The sequence below is a fragment of the Talpa occidentalis genome, unplaced genomic scaffold (genome assembly GCF_014898055.3).
Source record: "Talpa occidentalis isolate TD23 unplaced genomic scaffold, MPIMG_talOcc4v2.1 talOcc4.4, whole genome shotgun sequence".
Classification (NCBI taxonomy): domain Eukaryota; kingdom Metazoa; phylum Chordata; class Mammalia; order Eulipotyphla; family Talpidae; genus Talpa; species Talpa occidentalis.
The window spans coordinates 133,523,359-133,541,284 of record NW_023604295.1 but is presented as its reverse complement, the minus strand read 5'-3'; the positions used below and the strand labels follow the sequence as shown (position 1 = coordinate 133,541,284).

The following is a 17,926-nucleotide window of genomic DNA, read 5'->3' as shown; positions in this document are numbered from 1 at the left end:
TCTTCAGTCTATTACCAAGACTACTTCATTGTTCTCCTGAGTGGTATTTGATTTTTGCCTTGTAATTTCTGTTCCATTATCTTTCATCACACATTCTTGGTCTTGAATTATTAAAAGTTTTCCTAATGTTCAATTCTCCTCACTGTGCTATGGCCAGCAGACAGCATAGTTTATCTTCATAAGGTTTCCTTATTCAGGAGCATTTGATGATACTTCTGTTAGCAGCATTGAATTTAGATAGATTAACCAACATTCAAGGTTTTTTCAGAGCTTCCTTCCTTCTCTAAACACTTATATCTTATTCCCTCATAGACCTTGTTCTACCAATTTATATCTTAGTGTTTCCCAGGCCTCGATGCTCTGCATGAACTGTCCCTCATAGCATCTGTGAGAATCTCATATTAAGGGTCTGGAGCCTGAGTGTTATGGTATTTTGCATGATGGACTTGGGAAATGTCAGGACTGAGTCCTGACTCTTCCACATCCTGGTTGGTTGACTATGGACAGGTTTCTTAAATTGTCATGCCCATGTGACATGCAAAATGGGAATAATCATTCTATTCACTTTATGTGGTTGTTGTGAGTCTGTTTAATTGATCTGGCACATTCTGAGCACTTAAGAAATGAAAATGAATGTATCGTATAAAGACTGTTCTTAGCTTGCTTTCTATAAGTAGCATTTTTTGAGTTTTATCTCATATATTTCCCTGATTTAGGTACTTGTTTATGGTCATTTGTAACAACACAATTGTGTGTAAGAGAGAGCAGGAGAGAAAGGGACAAAGAAAGGAAAGAGAGAATTGGTGTAATAAGGTCAGCTGTAAGGGAACTTGACATAAGGTAGTCTTTTTTTTTTCTTGTGTACTATATATGCCATTATAAAATATCTAGCCTGTTTTTTTTAGCATGAAATATTTACTTAATGAATGTCTCACTGGAGCTCTATCTCAACCATGGTCAAATTCCTAAGTTGAGTTAAGTTTAATGATTAAGTGTATTCAGCATTTACGTGCTCAAAAACCCAGTGTAGAAGGCTCAATTCTAATTCTAATACTTGGATGGAAAAAGCATTTAGAGAAATTTATTTTGTGATTCTGTCTTGTTTCCAGATGTCTGGACGTGCTGGAAGACGGGGCCAAGACCTGCTGGGAGATGTATATTTCTTTGATATCCCAATGCCGAAAATAGGGAACTCATAAAATCCAAAGTCCCTGAGCTGAGAGGGCAGTTCCCTTTCAGCATAACCTTGGTGCTGAGACTCATGCTGCTGGCTTCCAAGGGAGATGACCCAGGGGACGCCAAGGCAAAGGTACCCTGTGGACACTGTCTGAGGCTGATGGGCTACAGTGGGGTCTACTCTTCTTTTAGAAGTCTGTGGCAGCAACTTTTCAGTTTCATCTGTCTTCCTTCATTCCCTCCCTCTCTCCTTTCCTTCCTATTGTATATTGAGGGAATGGAGTTCAACTTTTAATTTTTACTTTTTTTTTCATCATTCTCTAATATCTTGTAAGTTCTTGAACAGTGCAGGATTGGGGTGGGGTGGGAGAATAATAATTGACTTCATTTGTTTCCTCTAATCAAACAAAATTTGTGGCTGTACATACATTTGGAATTTCCCAAGATTACTGTTTTCATATGTGACATCCGCTGTCCTATTGTAGGTAGAGGTGTAGCTTATGGATTTAAAAGCTCCTGGGTTAGATTCCGGTTTTTACCATTAGGGACATAAAAGTTTATTTTTATAATTTCAAAATAAAGGAGTTAATATTTTTTCATAAAAGTGTAACCCAAGTTTATCAAAGAATATTTGGGTAATATAAAGTTGAAAGAGAAAAAAAACCCATCCACTCCTACTGTCCAAAGACAATCACATGATTATTTTGGTATTTTTTTCCAGTAATTTTTATTGTTTTTTACTTTATTGAGGTGACATTGGTTTACAATAGTGTATGATTTAGGGAAAGAGGTTCAAACTTCCTCAGGTGTGTGTCATCACACAACACCCATGAAATACTCACTTATTAATGAATGTCTCACGAGCTCTATCTCAACCATGGTCAAATTCCTAGGTTGGAATTTAGTTTGATATTTACTGCTCTTTAGTAACACAGATGTGGATTTTAATTCTGCTGGACTTTAATTTGCTGAAATTCTTCACTGTTTCATATGTCGCTTTCATATTATAATATGAAAACCAACAAAGCCCCTGTAATTCTCTACTCATGCCTTGTGACCCAGGCCTCTTTTGTTTCCAGGCATTTTTCTAGGCACAAGTGTTCATTTTTAAAGAATGTTGTATTTATATTTAGATGGATTTCAGAATATGGCAATAAACGCTTCCTGAGGTATTTTGCACAGGTTAATATTTTGTGTCCAGTTCCACCATGAGAGAAAAAAAAATCATAATTAAATATTTTGATTCTCATGTTTGTGAATATGCATTGTAAAAAAGACCTCTTCTTCCTGTTTTTGTATGTTGATGTGCACACCCAGTTAAATCTGATGCTATTTGGGCGAAGAATCTTCTAGGACTTTTGTAATGAGGTGACTCCTGTGTTGTTATGGCCTAGAGAACAGGCCCATATTATTTTAGACCCAAACTTTCCTACTTTTGAGTTCTTAATTTTTACCTCTTATATGGGAGATAAAAATACATTATCTTGCCAGACTTTAACTTTTTTTAATAAAAAGATTATTAGAATGGTTTATTTTCTTTGCCAACATATTTGTTAAGATGTCTCTGTAACCACATTTAGAAGATTCTTAAATGTGAAAATACTCCTAGACTATTCTCTTCACTCATTGTATTGAACCAAGATAGCTTCTTTGCTTTTTGCATTTACTATGTAGTGTCTCCTCTAGACAAGTCATTCTAATTTCTGTTTTCATTTAGTTGATTTGACTTGTTTCTGCCTAAGTAATTATATGAATTTTTTTATCCTTATATTTCAAATTCTTTCCCCAGGATATGCTATTCTTTCTTTGGGCACTTTTAGACTGATGCTTAGATATTTTTTTAATGGGATAAAATACACGTAACGTAAAACTTGCCATCTTGACCATTTAAAAGCATACAGTTCAGTAGTATGTTAAGTGCATTCTTGTTGGTAGTTTTGGAACTAAGAAAGATTTCTTAAATTTGACATTTTCTTTTGTTATGTTTTTGTTTTGAGGGAGCTATCAGTTTTAAACCCGAAATTCTTTTTTTTTTTTAAGATTTATTTATTTATTTATACAAGCACTGGGTACAGTCAGAAGTGCGGGAGGGTGAGAGAATTCACCAGAGACAGAGTAGGGAACAGAACAGGCAGACTGAGGAAGTACACTGCTGACGGGAGCAGCGAAAAATGCCAAATAATTTTTTAAAGAAATTCTTTTGCTGCATAAGGAAAACAATTTTCTTAAGTCAGCTCTTTTTGTAAATGTAAAAGCAAATGTCTTTTTCCTTCCTCCTTTCTCCTTCACTTCTTTGCTGCTACCTTGTCTGCTAGCCTTGTGGTGAATAGCGATTCTTTCTTTTACCTCTCTAGCCTAATGGTAGCCTGGCTTAAATTTTGATGATGTTGTTAAGTGTCTCTTTATTTGACCCTCACTGACATTTTAGTGAGCAGTTGAAAGATACCTGAAATACCACCTAGTTACTGCTTTATATTGGAAACCAAAGTAGTTTTATTCAGCCAAGTTTCATTATTTTGGCAACATGGGAGACCATGGAATAATATATTATCATATATCTTGTTTTTCTAGATCAACCTAATAGTTATAAGCCTTTGAACTGAATTCATACTTTTTACCAGATTTTTAGCAATGTTTCATTTCTTCTAATTCTGTTTTAAGTGTTCTGTGTTGTTAAAGGAAGAATGTGCCATGTAAAACTTGGTAAAACAAATGTTATGGAATCTAATTATTGATTCTATATATTGCCGGTATCTATGTAATATAAGTGACATGGGTAGTATTTATCTTATTTTGTAATTTTTAAAAAGATTTATTTATTTAATACAAGACCTGGGGTACAGACCAGAGGTGCAGGGGGGGGGGTCAGAGATTCACCAGAGACAGAGTGGGGAGCAGAACAGGCAGTATGATGAAACACACTGCTGAGGGGAGCAGCAGGCAAGATAGGAGAGGTCTGCTGAGCCATGTGGGTAGCTCCCTGGCCAGGGATTGAACTCATGCTGCAGAGGCTGTGGATAGCTTCATAGTGCTGTGCTTAACAACCTGAGCCACCAGGGAGGCCCTGTATTCTTTTATATGATGGACTGTCAGTGTGGTCACAAGAGGAGAGAGAGCTGAGATTCAGGAAAGCAAATTTAAAGGCATTCAGACACAAGGGCCCACACAGGGCCACGTGTGAAAGGCACTGGGCAGTCAGCCGGGGCTGGGGGACCAGGGCTGGGCACGGTTTCAGCCGTGGGTGTTTCCATGGGAAAGGCAAGCATTGGCAGAGAAAGCAGTTTCAGACTGTCCTGTTTGAACAACTCCGCTGGGGTTTGGGTCTGCAGTGCTCTCTAGTTACCTGGCACCGATCTGACCTTTGGCTGATTTAGGACAGAGGAAATAATTGGGTTGGTGTGTGAGTGTAAGGTAAGAAAGTAATTGGGGGAAAACTTGGGGTTTGGTTGGTTTGCACAGGAGACACAAGCTTACGCAAGTTGTCATTTTCTATAGTAATTCACTAGCCCCGTGAGGAGGATTTTTTTCCCAACCAGAAAAGTTTTTTTAAGATGTCAAAACAGGGCCTCCCTGGTGGTGCAAGAGGTTAAGTACCGCACTATGAAGCAATCTGCAGCCTCTGCGGCACGAGTTGGATCCCTCACTGGCCAGGGAGCAACCCACATGGCGCAGCAGACCTCTCCTGTCTCCCGCTGCTTCCTCGGCAGTGTATTTCAGTCAGTCTGTCTGTTCTGTTCCCGTCTGTCTCTGGTGAATCCTCTCACCCCTGCATCTCTGGCCTGTACCCCATATGCATAAATAAATAAATCTTTGTAAAAAAAAGTCAAAACATCAAATATATAAAAAAAATACTCTGCACCTATTTATCATTTGCAAATGTATTTCCTAGCACTAACATTGTATGAATGAAAGTACTCTTGTTTTTGCAGGTGCTGTCAGTGCTAAAGCACTCACTGCTGTCCTTCAAAAAGCCCAGGGCTGTGGAAATGTTAAAGCTTTACTTTTTGTTTTCTTTGCAGTTCCTGATAAAAGAGGTATGATGTGCTTTTGTCTTTTTGTGATATAGGATGGCTACTATCTATCTCTGTTTCTTATCTTACTAATAAGTGATAGAATAATAAAATTGGGCCATATAGTGATTGTCAGTCTCTCTTATGTTAGTATTATACACTATTTTATATTGGCGCTTAGTAACTTATTAGTGTATGTGATGAACTGAGTCATCAGACTAATAAATAATTCTTGCTTTTTAGGGCTATTTAGATCAAGAAGGTCATCCAACAGGGTTTGCGGGACTCGTATCACATTTGCATTATCACGAGCCTTCTAATTTTGCTTTTGTCCATTTTCTTGTAAGAGGCCTTTTCCATGATCTCTGTCAGCCAACCAGAAAAGGTAAGCCAGGTGTATTGTAGTGTGTAGTCCAAAAAGCGTCGCAGAAACTGACGTGAAGCTAGCACCTCAGAAATATTTTTTTTTCTGCAAAGAGAGTTTTAATAATTAATATTTAGATTATTTATTTTTAAATATTTATTTATTTATGAATATAAGAACTGGGGTACAGGTCAGAGGTGTGGGGAGTGAGAGGATTCACCAGAGACAGAGTGGGGAACAGAACAGGCAGATTGACCGAAGTACACTGCGGAGTGGAGCAGTGGGCGAGTCAGGAGAGGTCTTCCTCGCCATGTGGGTAGCTTCCTGGCTGGCCAGGAATCGCGCTCGTGCCGCAGTGTCTGCGGATTGCCTCAGAGGTTGCATCTTAACCCCTGCGCCACCAGGGAGGCCCAAATATTTAGATAATCTAGAGAAGATAAAGTTTCATAGCTACTAATATAGATTATGTGGAATATAGCCATATTTGTACCTATTTCAAAATGTCAACAACTCTGGATTATTAACTTCAGGGAGTCCTTGGCTCCAGGATTCAGAGCATATTAAGTAATATATAACTTTTTAATAAGCATTTTCTTCTAACTAAATATAATAGATGCTCCTGACAAAGGATGTAGGAAAGCATTATGTTAAAAATAATGCTCATTGTTAATACTTGTGAATCTTTTCTTTCAGTTATATTTTCTTTGAATATAATTGTATAGTGTATTTAAATAGTGTCATTATTTGCCAGTGTGTATATTTTTTTTAATTACCATTTGCAGTGCTTCTTCATATTCCATTTTACCAATTTTTATTGCAAGTCTTGAGTTTTATTTTTAAACAATAAATCCCCACAAACTGTTCTTTCTTGTGTTTAAATTTCTTCCAGTTTTCAGTTCCTGGTGAATTCAATGCCTTTCACACATTATTTTACTTTATCTTCTATCATTAACTGATAGAAAAACTGCAATTTGCACAATAGGTCTAGTCACTATTCTCTGTAAATTCTTTGTCATGCAAAACAAAGATACCCCAGGAAATTCTGTCCACCGCCACCCCTGCCCCCCCCCAAAAAATAAAATAAAGCTCTGTAAGAGAATAAATAATTTCAAGCCATAGGAATTACAGTTGTTTTTATTGATGTGTGTATGGTGTGTGGTGTGTTGGGAGTAGGGGTTGGGTGTATAAAGATGATTATAAAGATAGAGAAAGTAAGTCTGGTGACATCATGAGGCCATAATACCTCTATCATTACTTTGCAAATGAGGAAACTGAGACAAAGAGACATTAAATAAATTGCCATCGTCACAAAATTTTAGTGTTAAGAGCCAAGATTCAAATATAAGTAATTGGCTCTACAGCCCAAGTTATTAAATGTAACACCTCTGTAGCCACTACCTTAGAGTGCATTGTTGTGAAGAATACAGAGTAAGTCAAGTGGGTCATATTTATTTCTTTTCTTTTTTTTTAAAGATTTGTTTATACAAGAACTGGGGTACAGGCCAGAGGCGTGGGAGGGTGAGAGAATTCACCAGAGCCAGAGTGGGGAGCAGAACAGACAGATGAAGTACACTGCTGAGGGGAGCAGCGGGTGGCAGGAGTGGTCTGTGTGCCATGTGGGACCCTCGCCGGCAGCTGGGGATCGAACCGGCGCTGCTCACGCTGCTCAGGCTGCGGGCAGCTTCACAGCCCAGCGCTCAACCGCTTCACAGCCCAGAGCTCAACTAGGGGAGGCCCTAGTTTGTTTTTATGAAGCACAGAGTTGCAATCAGTTTTTTGAGTAGGTGAGAGATATGATCATAAAATGCTTTGGAAAAACATTCACCTACTAGGATAGACTGAAGAGCGGCATCTAAGTCAGGTGATAAGGCAATTTGTGGATGGGGTGAGTGGGGTCTGAACTAAAGTGGGGAAAAATGAAAGAAAGAAGGCATAGATGTAAAACTGGTAGCAGATTTAGTCATTGCTTAGTTGCTATATTTGTCATTAATTTTAGTTCCCATGAAATAAAATTCAATGTAGCATTCAATTTAAATATTAGAAGTGGGATTAACTAACTTTATTACATTTAAAACAAGAAATTTTATTTTGCATAGGATCAAAATGTTTTTCTCAAGATGTTATGGAAAAGCTGTTGTTGGTATTGGCACATCTGTTTGGAAGAAGGTATTTTCCAGCAAATTTCCAAGAAGCTAATATCAAGTTTCATCAATCAAAGGTAAGATTTATAGTTCTGATAATATTTAGTAATTAAGATAATTTAATAGATCCTGCCAGAATTGATGCAACAGGAGTGAGATTTTATTGTCTCGTTGTGACGTGTGGTGGCGGGATGAAAAATGGATTACCCAGAGTCCATGTCCAGAACAATGAGAACCCTAGAGAGAGTACCCCAAGAAAGTGCAGCCCAGCTCCAAGGGCAGTCTCATTTTTATTTAGAATCAGACAGAAAGTAAAAAGATCAAACAAGCAAGCAGGCAAACGGGGAGAGGCACGGAACAGTCACAGCAAAGAATAATCAAAGCAAAGACACTGAATAGTTGAGGCACACAATAATACAAGCTCCCACACAAGATTAATTTGTAGAATAATTTGTTCTTTTTGTTTTCAATGGTATGTTTAATCTGTAATTCATATTTCCCTCTATAAATCTGTGAAAAGAGAGGCACTCCTTCTGGTGGAGTATAACATCACTTGAAGGCTATCAGATCCTGTTATAAATAATTACTGATGAAAAAACCCTGAAGCTTAAAAAAAGAGAAAAAACAAAAATATATGACCAATTAGTAGGAAAGGGGCAGGCAATTGTCAACACACAGATAATATCTATTTTAAGACTAGAGATGAAATAATAGTTTACAAAATATTGGCAAAAATAAATCCAGTGAGGTTTTAAAATCCTTCATAGTCAAGTAAGGTCTATGCAATTGTACTTTGTTGCTTTCCCCACCAAGTGTGTTATTAGATTCTTTGACATATTTGCAAGTCTAATGTTATTTAAGGGCATGCTTCCTGTTAAAAGATGATTTTGATTTAATAGCAAGAAGGCAAATTATTGAGAGAAAAGGTGTTACTTTTTATAGAAGCAAATAGAACAAAATCTGAGTTTTACCTCATGAAGGAATGAGAAAGTGACCTTGAATAAACAGCTACAGAATTATATTGCATTGTTCTTTTTCCCAAGTTTTAGTTTTCAAGAGTGGTATATAGACGTCTCCAAAAAATATTTGACCTCTAGGTGTCCTTGATGATCTTCTTTATGATTTAGGTGTTCCTGGAAGACCTTCCTGAGGATTTTGATGCTGCTTTACGAGAGTATAACAAGAACATTTCAGAGGATTTTGCCTCTTTCCTACGAATTGTTTCCAAATTGGCTGATATGAAACAGGAGTATCAACTCCCATTGTCGAAAATAGGTAGGTATATCTTGGCACCATTGTAGAATAATTTAAAGAGTAAATAACCTTGTGAAGAATATTTTACCCCAGAAGAGTAGAATCCTGGATTCTCCTGAAAGATAAGTCCTCCTTAGAGTAAAAGGCTCTCTTCTGCTTTCCAAAGAAAGAAACTACGATTATTAGAAGTTAAAAGGACGAGAGAGAATGAAGCTTAAGAGTCATTTATAAGCCTTGGTAAAGGTTGCTTTTGGTTCAGGCCCAGAAGATGGAGTAATCTGTGAGATGGAGAGGAACTAAGGGCTATTTACTTTTCCTGAGGGGAAATAATGTTGGTTGTGCATAAGCATAGACTTTGGAGAGATTACCTGAGTCCAGCCGCTAATTCTGCTATTTGTTATCAGATGGACCTTGGAGAAATGACGGCATGATCATGCCTTAGCTTTCTTAGTAAATATATTAGAAAGAGAATACTAGGCTACCTAGTTTGGGTGAACTTTAAATGATTAATATATGTGAATATCTTAAAAATGGCATCTGTCGCATCGTAAATGCTTTTAAACTTTGCTTTTATGTTTCATAAACTGTTAGGTGGAATCTTCAAGAAAAAGTAAGCAAGAAAAGGTGACCAGGGTAAAAGGCAGGCATTCACTCTGCGTAGTAATTTCCTGGTTTCACTATCCGCAAACATCCTCAACTGAAAAAAGTCAAGGAAAGGGGCCTCCCTGGTGGCGCAATGGGTTAAGATGTAACCTATGAAGCAATCCGCAGCCATTGCAGCAAGAGTTTGATCCCCAGCCAGGGAGCAGCCCACATGGCGCAGCAGACCTGACTCGCCCGCTGCTCCCCTCAGCAGTGTATTTCAGTCAGTCTGCCTGTTATGTTCCCCACTTTGTCTCTGGTGAATCCTCTCACCCCCTACACCTCTGGCCTGTACCCCAGCTCTTGAATGCATAAATAAATAAATCTTTAAAAAAAGAAAAAAAATAAGAAAAAAGTCAAGGAAGTAGAGTTTGTAGTTTCCTGGGCCCCGTTAAAATGACAAAAAGCAGACGCTGGTAGTGGAGCCTCTGAGCACCCTCAGGAGGCATGACGGAGTGTGACTATTCTGTTAAAATTCAAAGCCATGTTTCTATGCATGATGCTTTATAAGAACATGCATGGTGCTTTATAAGAACACAAATAGGAAAAAAAATGTCCTTTTCACATACCATTTCCAAACCTAAAGCTAACAGTGACTACTTGGAAAGTTTCTGAGGCCAAGTCTGAGTTCAGTGGGGGAAAAAAATACCGAAGTAATACTACTTCTGAAAATAATTCTGAAGTGTAAGTAGAAAATACTGTTTATAGCCTTTTATTTCCTGTTGATCAGAGCAACTAAAATATAATACAAATTTTTATAGTAATATTTATAGTGATAGCAATATTTACTGCTAACTTTTCTGGAATGTATTCTATGCCAAGATGTGCTATTCACTTGATGTGATATATCTTTTTTTTTTTTGGTGGGACCCTTGCCTTTGGCCGGGGAATGAACTGGTGCTGCAGAGGCTGCGGGCAGCCTCGCAGCCCAGCACTCAACCGCTTCACTACCAGGGGAGGCCCGATGTGATATATCTTATTTAGTCTTTATTAGGATATGGGACTTGGAGGGCCTTAATGGTGGCACAAGGGGTTAAGTACAGTACTATGAAGCTCTCTGCAGTCACGACTTCAATCCCTGGCCGCCTGCTGCTCCCCTCAGCAGTGTATTCCAGTCAGTCTGCCTCTTCTGTGAATCCTCTCATCCCTGGCAACTCTGGCCTGTACCCCAGTTCTTGTATGCATAAATAAATAAATCTTAAAAAAAAGTTATGGGACCTGGAAACTTGTGAGTGGGTCCTCTTGTGGCATGGTCTAAGTGAGATGGTCTGGAACACATGTGTAAGCTTTAACAATTTGGCTGATTTTTAAAAACTAATCTATCCCAACCTACTCTGGTCAGATTTCACAGGGGAAAAATGTGAAGACTCCCAACTTGCATCTCACCTGATGAACTGCAAGGAAGGAAGAGTAGCTGTTTCTCCATTTTTTTGTCTCTCGGGGAACTCTGATAGTGATTTGCTTCAACCAGGAACTCCAAACCATGTAAGTGGAAAATGTGGTTTGCTATAAAGGCATTTCAGAAAGAATGGGTTTATACTTCTGGTCAGCCTAGAAAGGACTTCAGCTTTCCAAATTGAAAACAAAAATGCCAGATGTAGCAGAAATTTCAGGTATATCCAGAAAATTGGATACATGTTCTTGAGACCAGTATGATTCATTTCTTAGTGTTGACTTGAGGGATCCTGCTTCATTCTAGAGTTCCCAGGCACTATCACTTCCATTTTTGAAGACTTTAGGGAGATTGACAGGTTTGCCTTGAAAAGAGCACATAAATTTTTTTTTCAGGCTTTCTTAGTTTTGCTATGTTACAGTAAACTCCATTTATATTCTGGATCACTGATGTCCTAGATGGAATACAAGGAATTGGACATATTTAGAAGATACTGGATAATCCATTTGAATGTTGGAATAAACTTGTAGAAATTTAATTTTACATTTTAATGCAAAAATTGAAATAGAAAATAAGCTTTATTTCATTTGATATTAAGGTTTCACACTTTATTTTGATTTTACTTGCCCTGGTATAATTTTACCTTATGCTACCGCTATATGTATCTATCTGTCCTGCCCTTCTTCCCTCCCAAGGAATCATCCTCTCCATCATATTTCTTAGCTTAAATAGTGTATACTTTCAATTTCATAGTTATTTTCTGTTGATTACAGAAACTTGAAAATAATACAAATTTTGGTAATTATTAAAAGTAAATTTAATATTGTGTTGGAAATGCATATATTAATGAGATAGGCTATTTCTTTTTGAATTAGTCCATATAAAATATTGGATGAATATTTACTTATTTTCAGAATAAGACAGTGTTCTAATTTCAGATCTCAATGTGCATACTAAGATACCTTAGTCAAATAGATGTTAAGAATGGGACAACTTTTGTTATAATAATAATACACAATTTTTCTAATTCCTTTTGAGTTACATGCCTCATATCATCATCAATGTTTACTTTTAATTTATCTTAACTGACAACTTGATTAGATTCACTTTCTATTTTGTTGAATTCAAATTGGAAACTACCTATTTTTTTAATATTTAAAATCTGGATGATTGAAATTGTCATTATTATGCTGTGAGGCAGCAGTGTTTATGGACAGAGCCAATCCATTCTTTAGGTTTGCTTAGGATTTCTCCAGACCAGTGTATGTGAAGACATTCTTTTCCTTTCCCTTGAGGAAAGTGCTTTAAAAATATTGATCAACAGTAGTGACTATAAAGCATGATGAAGAAACCATGAACATTCCTTATTCATAAATGGCAAATTAAGAGAAATTGTATTTCTGCAGGCCATTGTGGACACAATCAATATCAATCATAATCAGGCTCCTATGCTGAGTTCAAAGAAATATGATTGCCAAGGAAGAAGAATGCCTCTTAATGCTTATGCACTGGATTTCTATAGACATGGTTCCCTGACAGGATTAGTCCAGGACAACAGGTATGTTCTCGAGCTCACTCTGGCTTTCTCTCTTGCTCTCTCGCTCTCTAACAAGCTCTTTCTCTCTTGTTACAGTTCTCCCTCAAGGTTTGTTATTTCTACCTCCACTTCTTACCTCTGTCTTTTTGTCTATATCCATGTCCATGTCTTTCATTTCTACTGTTACCTGTATTTCTATATCTGTCTCCATCTCTATGGTTATCTATACTCCATCTCTTTATTGATGTCAAATGGATGAACTTAACAAATTTTAAGTAAAAGTGTTTTTATAATTTCAAGTGTAACCTAATCGTGCAATTCTTGTTATTTTTATTCATATTTTACCAGCCATATCTTGGGGCTTACAGTAACTCATTTGACATAAAGATATCCTCTACAGATAAAAATATTTGCACATATTCACAGATATATTTCATTTGTTACTCTATTATTTATTCATTATTAGACTTTTGCAAACTGAACAGCAGTAGGAAATAGTGCCATGCTCTCCATTATATATAAAGAAGAGTATATATAAAGCATATAATAATTCACATTATTGAGGATTGAGACCATGATCTTTACTTTAGCCATTTAGCAAGAAACCATTTTCAATGAGAGTAAGCAGGGGTAAATCAAAATCCAGGATTCCACAAAAAAAAAAAATCAGGATTAGAGAAATTAGGCATTGAAGGCATAGGTGTCTGTAGGATTTCACACCAATCAGGATTTAAATATACAATGTACATACAATTTTGAACAATATATATTAAAATATATAAAACTTGACACACTTGAAAAATGATCATTTAAAAATTATGATTCATTTTTGTGAATAGAGTAGTTGTGATATTTATTAGTAAATAATTCATTTGTCTTTATCCTTTTGGTTTTTAGCTCCCTTCATCCTTCTGAACTTTAATTTCTTACATTGGTTTTCTCCTGAGATGAGCAACCTCTCGGGTTCATTGATTCTTTGTGGTTCTGACACTTGTTACTTTGGAATTCATAATCATCATTCCCATCGATTAAATCATTATCTGGGAGTCTATGAAAGAAATGATCCTTGTAAATAATCAATTTTTGATCAATATTCAGTAAATTATTAATAAATCCAACATTTCCATCTGAAATAAGTTAATTTTTTATACTATTAATTTCTAAATGTTGTTTTGTTTAGGATGAATGAAGGAGAAGCCTATAACATGTTGAAAGATTTTGCACTCACCATTAAAAGTATCAGGTGTGTTATATATTTTAAATACTAATTTCAGAGCTCTAAAAATATAATAATTTAAAAATGTTGAATTCATATTTACAGATGTCATTGAGTCTAATTGGTGTTATGAATTTCAACTCCCCAAAGGTTTTACAGAACTTCTTAATACTCTGTGGTATTGTCTCTGTAATGGAATTAGTTCCACAGTTCCTTTGACATAAAATTCCACCTAGACCAGAGGCTTAGTCCTAGTCACACTGTACCAAAATAAACCCAGTCACTGAAGGCATAGATATCAATAAGATTTCACTATGCAATGTACATACAGTTGTGCCTTGTGGTCACAATGATGGTTTATAACTAGGAGGAAATTTAGTTTTGTCGATACGGATCAAAGAAGACACTAAGAAAAAAACAAACTCTGAAAACAAGGTAAATAATCAGATCATGACTGTTTTCAGTCTTTCATCAAGCAAGTTGTGTTATTTTTGGATTTCCTTTCTCCTTTCTTGCCACCTGCATATTAGTTTCTTACTGTTGCTGTCAGAAATTGCTACAAACTTAGTAGTTTAAGCCAACTTAATTTTTCCATTTCAAGGTCAACTGAGTAGGAATTTCTATCTGCAATCTTAATTCTTCTTTGCTATGAAACCTACCACATTCATAGCTTTGGAGGACATTATTCTGTTTTCCTTTAGAAAAGGTTTCAGCAGATACTGGATACAGTAACAGAACACAAAATGAGTCTATAGGGATATGTGAAGAAAGGAAGGGAAGCTATTATTTTTTTTTTAATTTTATTTTTAAATTCCCCATACAATTGCAACCCCTTATTTTGACCCCAATCCCTCCTTCCCCGCCCACCATAGTGTGTCTCTGTGTCATAGTTGTTTGTTGATTTTGAGTTTTTCTTTCTTAAATTATTCTTTTTCTGGTCCCTTATTTAGGTTTTCTAGATTCCTGCTATGAGTGAGACCATCCGTTCTTTTTCTTTTTCTTTCTGGCTTATTTTGCTGAGTATGATCCCAGGAAGGGAAGCTTTTAAAGGAAGAAGGGATAGGAATGTGGAATTTGTGACCTTTCAAATCTTGGTAGTAGACATGGACAGGAACTGCATGGAACTTGTTCTATTTATTTAGTACAAGGTTTTTATTTTTAGATAATTATGCTTCTTATCAGTGTTTAATTTTACTAACATTTCATCTTCCAGTGAGATTTACTTATTTCTGTGTACTTGAGGAAAGTCTTCCTTATAATACCCTCACTAAAGTGGGTGGTTTGTTGCATTTATAATATATGTATTCATTTACAGTGTTTCCTTGAGAGAGCTGTGTGAAAATGAAGAAGACAATGTGGTTAGCATTTGAACAGCTGAGTGAAACCTATTTTAATAAATTTAGTGTTGTCTAAAAACAAACATCGGGCCTCCCTGGTGGCACAAAGGTTAAGATGCAACCGATGAAGCGATCCACAGCCTCTGCAGCATGATTTCGATCCCCGGTCAGGGAGCTACCCACATGGCACAGCAGACCTCTCCTGACTCACCCGTTGCTCCCCTCAGCAGTGTATTTCAATCATCTGCCTGTTCTGTTCCCCATCCTGTCTCTGGTGAATCCTCACTCCTCACACCTCTGGCCTGTACCCCAGCTCTTGTATGCATAAGTAAATAAATCTTTAAAAAAAAAAAAAAGTAAAAACAAACGTCCATCCAAACTACTTAAAATATTGCCTTAGGCTTTTCTCAAGTCATATTTTGTGATTCTCCTGCTTTTTCGTCAGAAATGCTATATTAACGACGTAGAAAGAGCAAGCACAGTGGAGCCAGAGTTGCCATCGAACCTACCGTGTGCTCTCATGAATTCCTTTTTAATATTATTGAATATCTCAAATTTGGTTTCTTTATAAAGTTGAGTGATGCTGCTTATGTACCAGCTAGTTTACAGATTGCAAGGATTTTGATGTGATTAAAGAGTAAATTTTTACTCTGTGAGGCTAAACAAATATTTCAGTTGTTTTTCTCCTCAATGTCATAATTGTAAAAGTTTTATAAGTTAGAGTAAATGATTACAGTGTCCTGAAATGAAAATATATTCTCTCAGATTAATTTACGTGAGCGTATGTGACTTAGATATTTGGGTATCAGTAACTTCTAGTAAGTGTAAGCTAAATTTTAATATATTTATATAAATAAGAGTATTGGTATAATTTTAAAATGTTTTCAAATAAAAACATACATGATGATTTGGCTTGATTTTAATTGTATCAAGTGACTGGAAAACCATAAATAAATAAAATGAGTTTAATCTGCTTACTTCTTGTGTCTTTGTGTTAAATCTATGCATCTGTTAACCCATTTGCACACATTTTATATTCAATATTATATACATAATCATTTTCCCTGCATAGCCTCAACCTCAGATAACATTCTATTTTAGACTCTAAACTTGAGTAGAACCTTTCATCCTCAGAGCAAAAGGTCAATTCTTTCTTACTACTCAGATGACATTATTATACATAGGTGATATGTATAATAGATGACACTATTATACATAAATGATATTGGATTAGAAAATATCTGTGGCTCATTTTGTTTGGAGATGAAATACTCTTATTCCTGAAACTGATTCATTAGTAGATGTACCATGTTAGGGTTTCTATTTCTTTGCTGAAACAATTTCGTTGTTTCTTTTTTTTTTTTTTTTTTTTTTTTTTTAAGGTGTTCACTTTATTTTTTTTTTTTAATTTATTTTTATTTATTATTTATACAAGCACTGGGTACAGTCAGAAGCGCGGAGGGTGAGAGAAATTCACCAGAGCCAGAGCCAGAGCGGGGAGCAGAGCAGGCAGAAGGACCGAAATACACTGCTGAGGGGAGCAGCGGGCAGCAGGAGAGGTCTGCGCGCCATGTGGGACCCTCCTCGGTGGCCGGGGAGCAGCCTGGAATCAAACCGGCGCTGCAGAGGCTGCGGCAGCCTCTCAACCCAGTGCTCAACCGCTGCGCCACCAGGGAGGCCCAATTTTCGTTGTTTTCAATACTACAAAAATTTCGGAAAGCCAAGAACTAAGAAACCAAAATGATTTCTGTTGCTTCTTAATCGCTGAAACAATGAAAGACAATATATTATCCATTGGGTTTTTTTTACCCCAGTATTTCATAAAACCTGAGGGAGACATGAAGATGTATTGTTCCATATGACTGAGTCAATCTGGCTCTCTAAATTTTAGAATAAGATTATGTCTTGCGATCTGGTATTCTTAAAAGACTGGGTTATCCCAGCCCCTCAGAGTTGAATCCTAATGGACAGCCCTTTTAATTTTTAGCAACAGCATTGGAACTACTCATGAAGACAGTTTACATAGGAATTCTGAAGTCATTTTATATTTTAATTGTAATAATATTATAATGTGATTTTCTTGTTAAGAAGCATACATGGAGACCCTGGTGAGATTTAATGGAGAATGATTAATATGGCCATAATTTATTCCCATGTTTTTTCCCGAGAGAAAAGATGATATTTTTTCCCAAGAGAGGAAAAGAGGATCTTCTTGAATAGCTGTTTATTTAAAATTTTATTTTCAGAAAATTGTAGATGCAGATGCAGTAACAAGAAATAACCCAGAAAAATCCCATATAGATGTAATCAGTTTACTGAAAGGTAAAGTCTTGCATAAATAGTATAATACAATATCAGAACTGGAAATGAATGTAAAATAAACCATTATTCAGATGTCTTCAGTTTTATATCATTTACTCATTTGTGTGTATTTAGATCTATGCAATTTTATTGCCTTTGTAGGTTTGTGTATCACAATCACAGTGGAGATACAGTTTTTACACCAGCTCTCCCTTCTATCCCCCTACCCGATTCTCTACCCGTCCGCAAGTCCCTAACCTCTGGAAACCACTAACTCTTCTCTATTTCTGTAATTTTGTTATTGCACGACCTCTATAAATGGAACAATACAGCATAGAATCTGAAATTGGCTTTTTTCCCTAGCATAATTCCCAACACCCCTTTCCAAGGTTTTGCCTGTAGCAATAGTTAATGAATAGGATCCCACAATATGGACATATCCAAGTTTGTTTTAAAAGCCATTCAATGCATTGAAAGACTTTTGGGGACTATGGAAAGCTGTCAGGAAGTTTCCTCAGTCTACTAAAAATGGAGCTACCATATGACCGGCAATTC

General features: G+C 36.5%; 2 protein-coding genes across 2 annotated transcripts in view; both read left to right on the top strand.

Annotated features, from left to right (window-relative positions):
• Positions 1–1,109: 1,109 nt before the first annotated feature.
• On the top strand, positions 1,110–15,192 carry LOC119257011 (probable ATP-dependent RNA helicase DDX60). The gene is given in 11 exon segments (XM_037524733.2): positions 1,110–1,188; positions 1,191–1,309; positions 5,106–5,210; positions 5,430–5,571; positions 7,647–7,768; positions 8,819–8,966; positions 10,930–11,072; positions 12,387–12,538; positions 13,698–13,760; positions 15,049–15,090; positions 15,092–15,192. Coding segments are annotated over 11 exon segments (1,170 nt in total). The 3' UTR covers positions 15,147–15,192.
• Positions 15,193–16,908: 1,716 nt separating this feature from the next.
• The window catches only part of LOC119258257 (annexin A10-like), a 10,425-nt gene continuing 9,407 nt past the window's right edge, over positions 16,909–17,926 (top strand). Inside the window, exon 1 of the mRNA XM_037526696.1 lies at positions 16,909–16,916. Coding sequence (XP_037382593.1) covers positions 16,909–16,916 — 8 coding nt within the window. The remainder of the gene's footprint in view (positions 16,917–17,926) is intronic.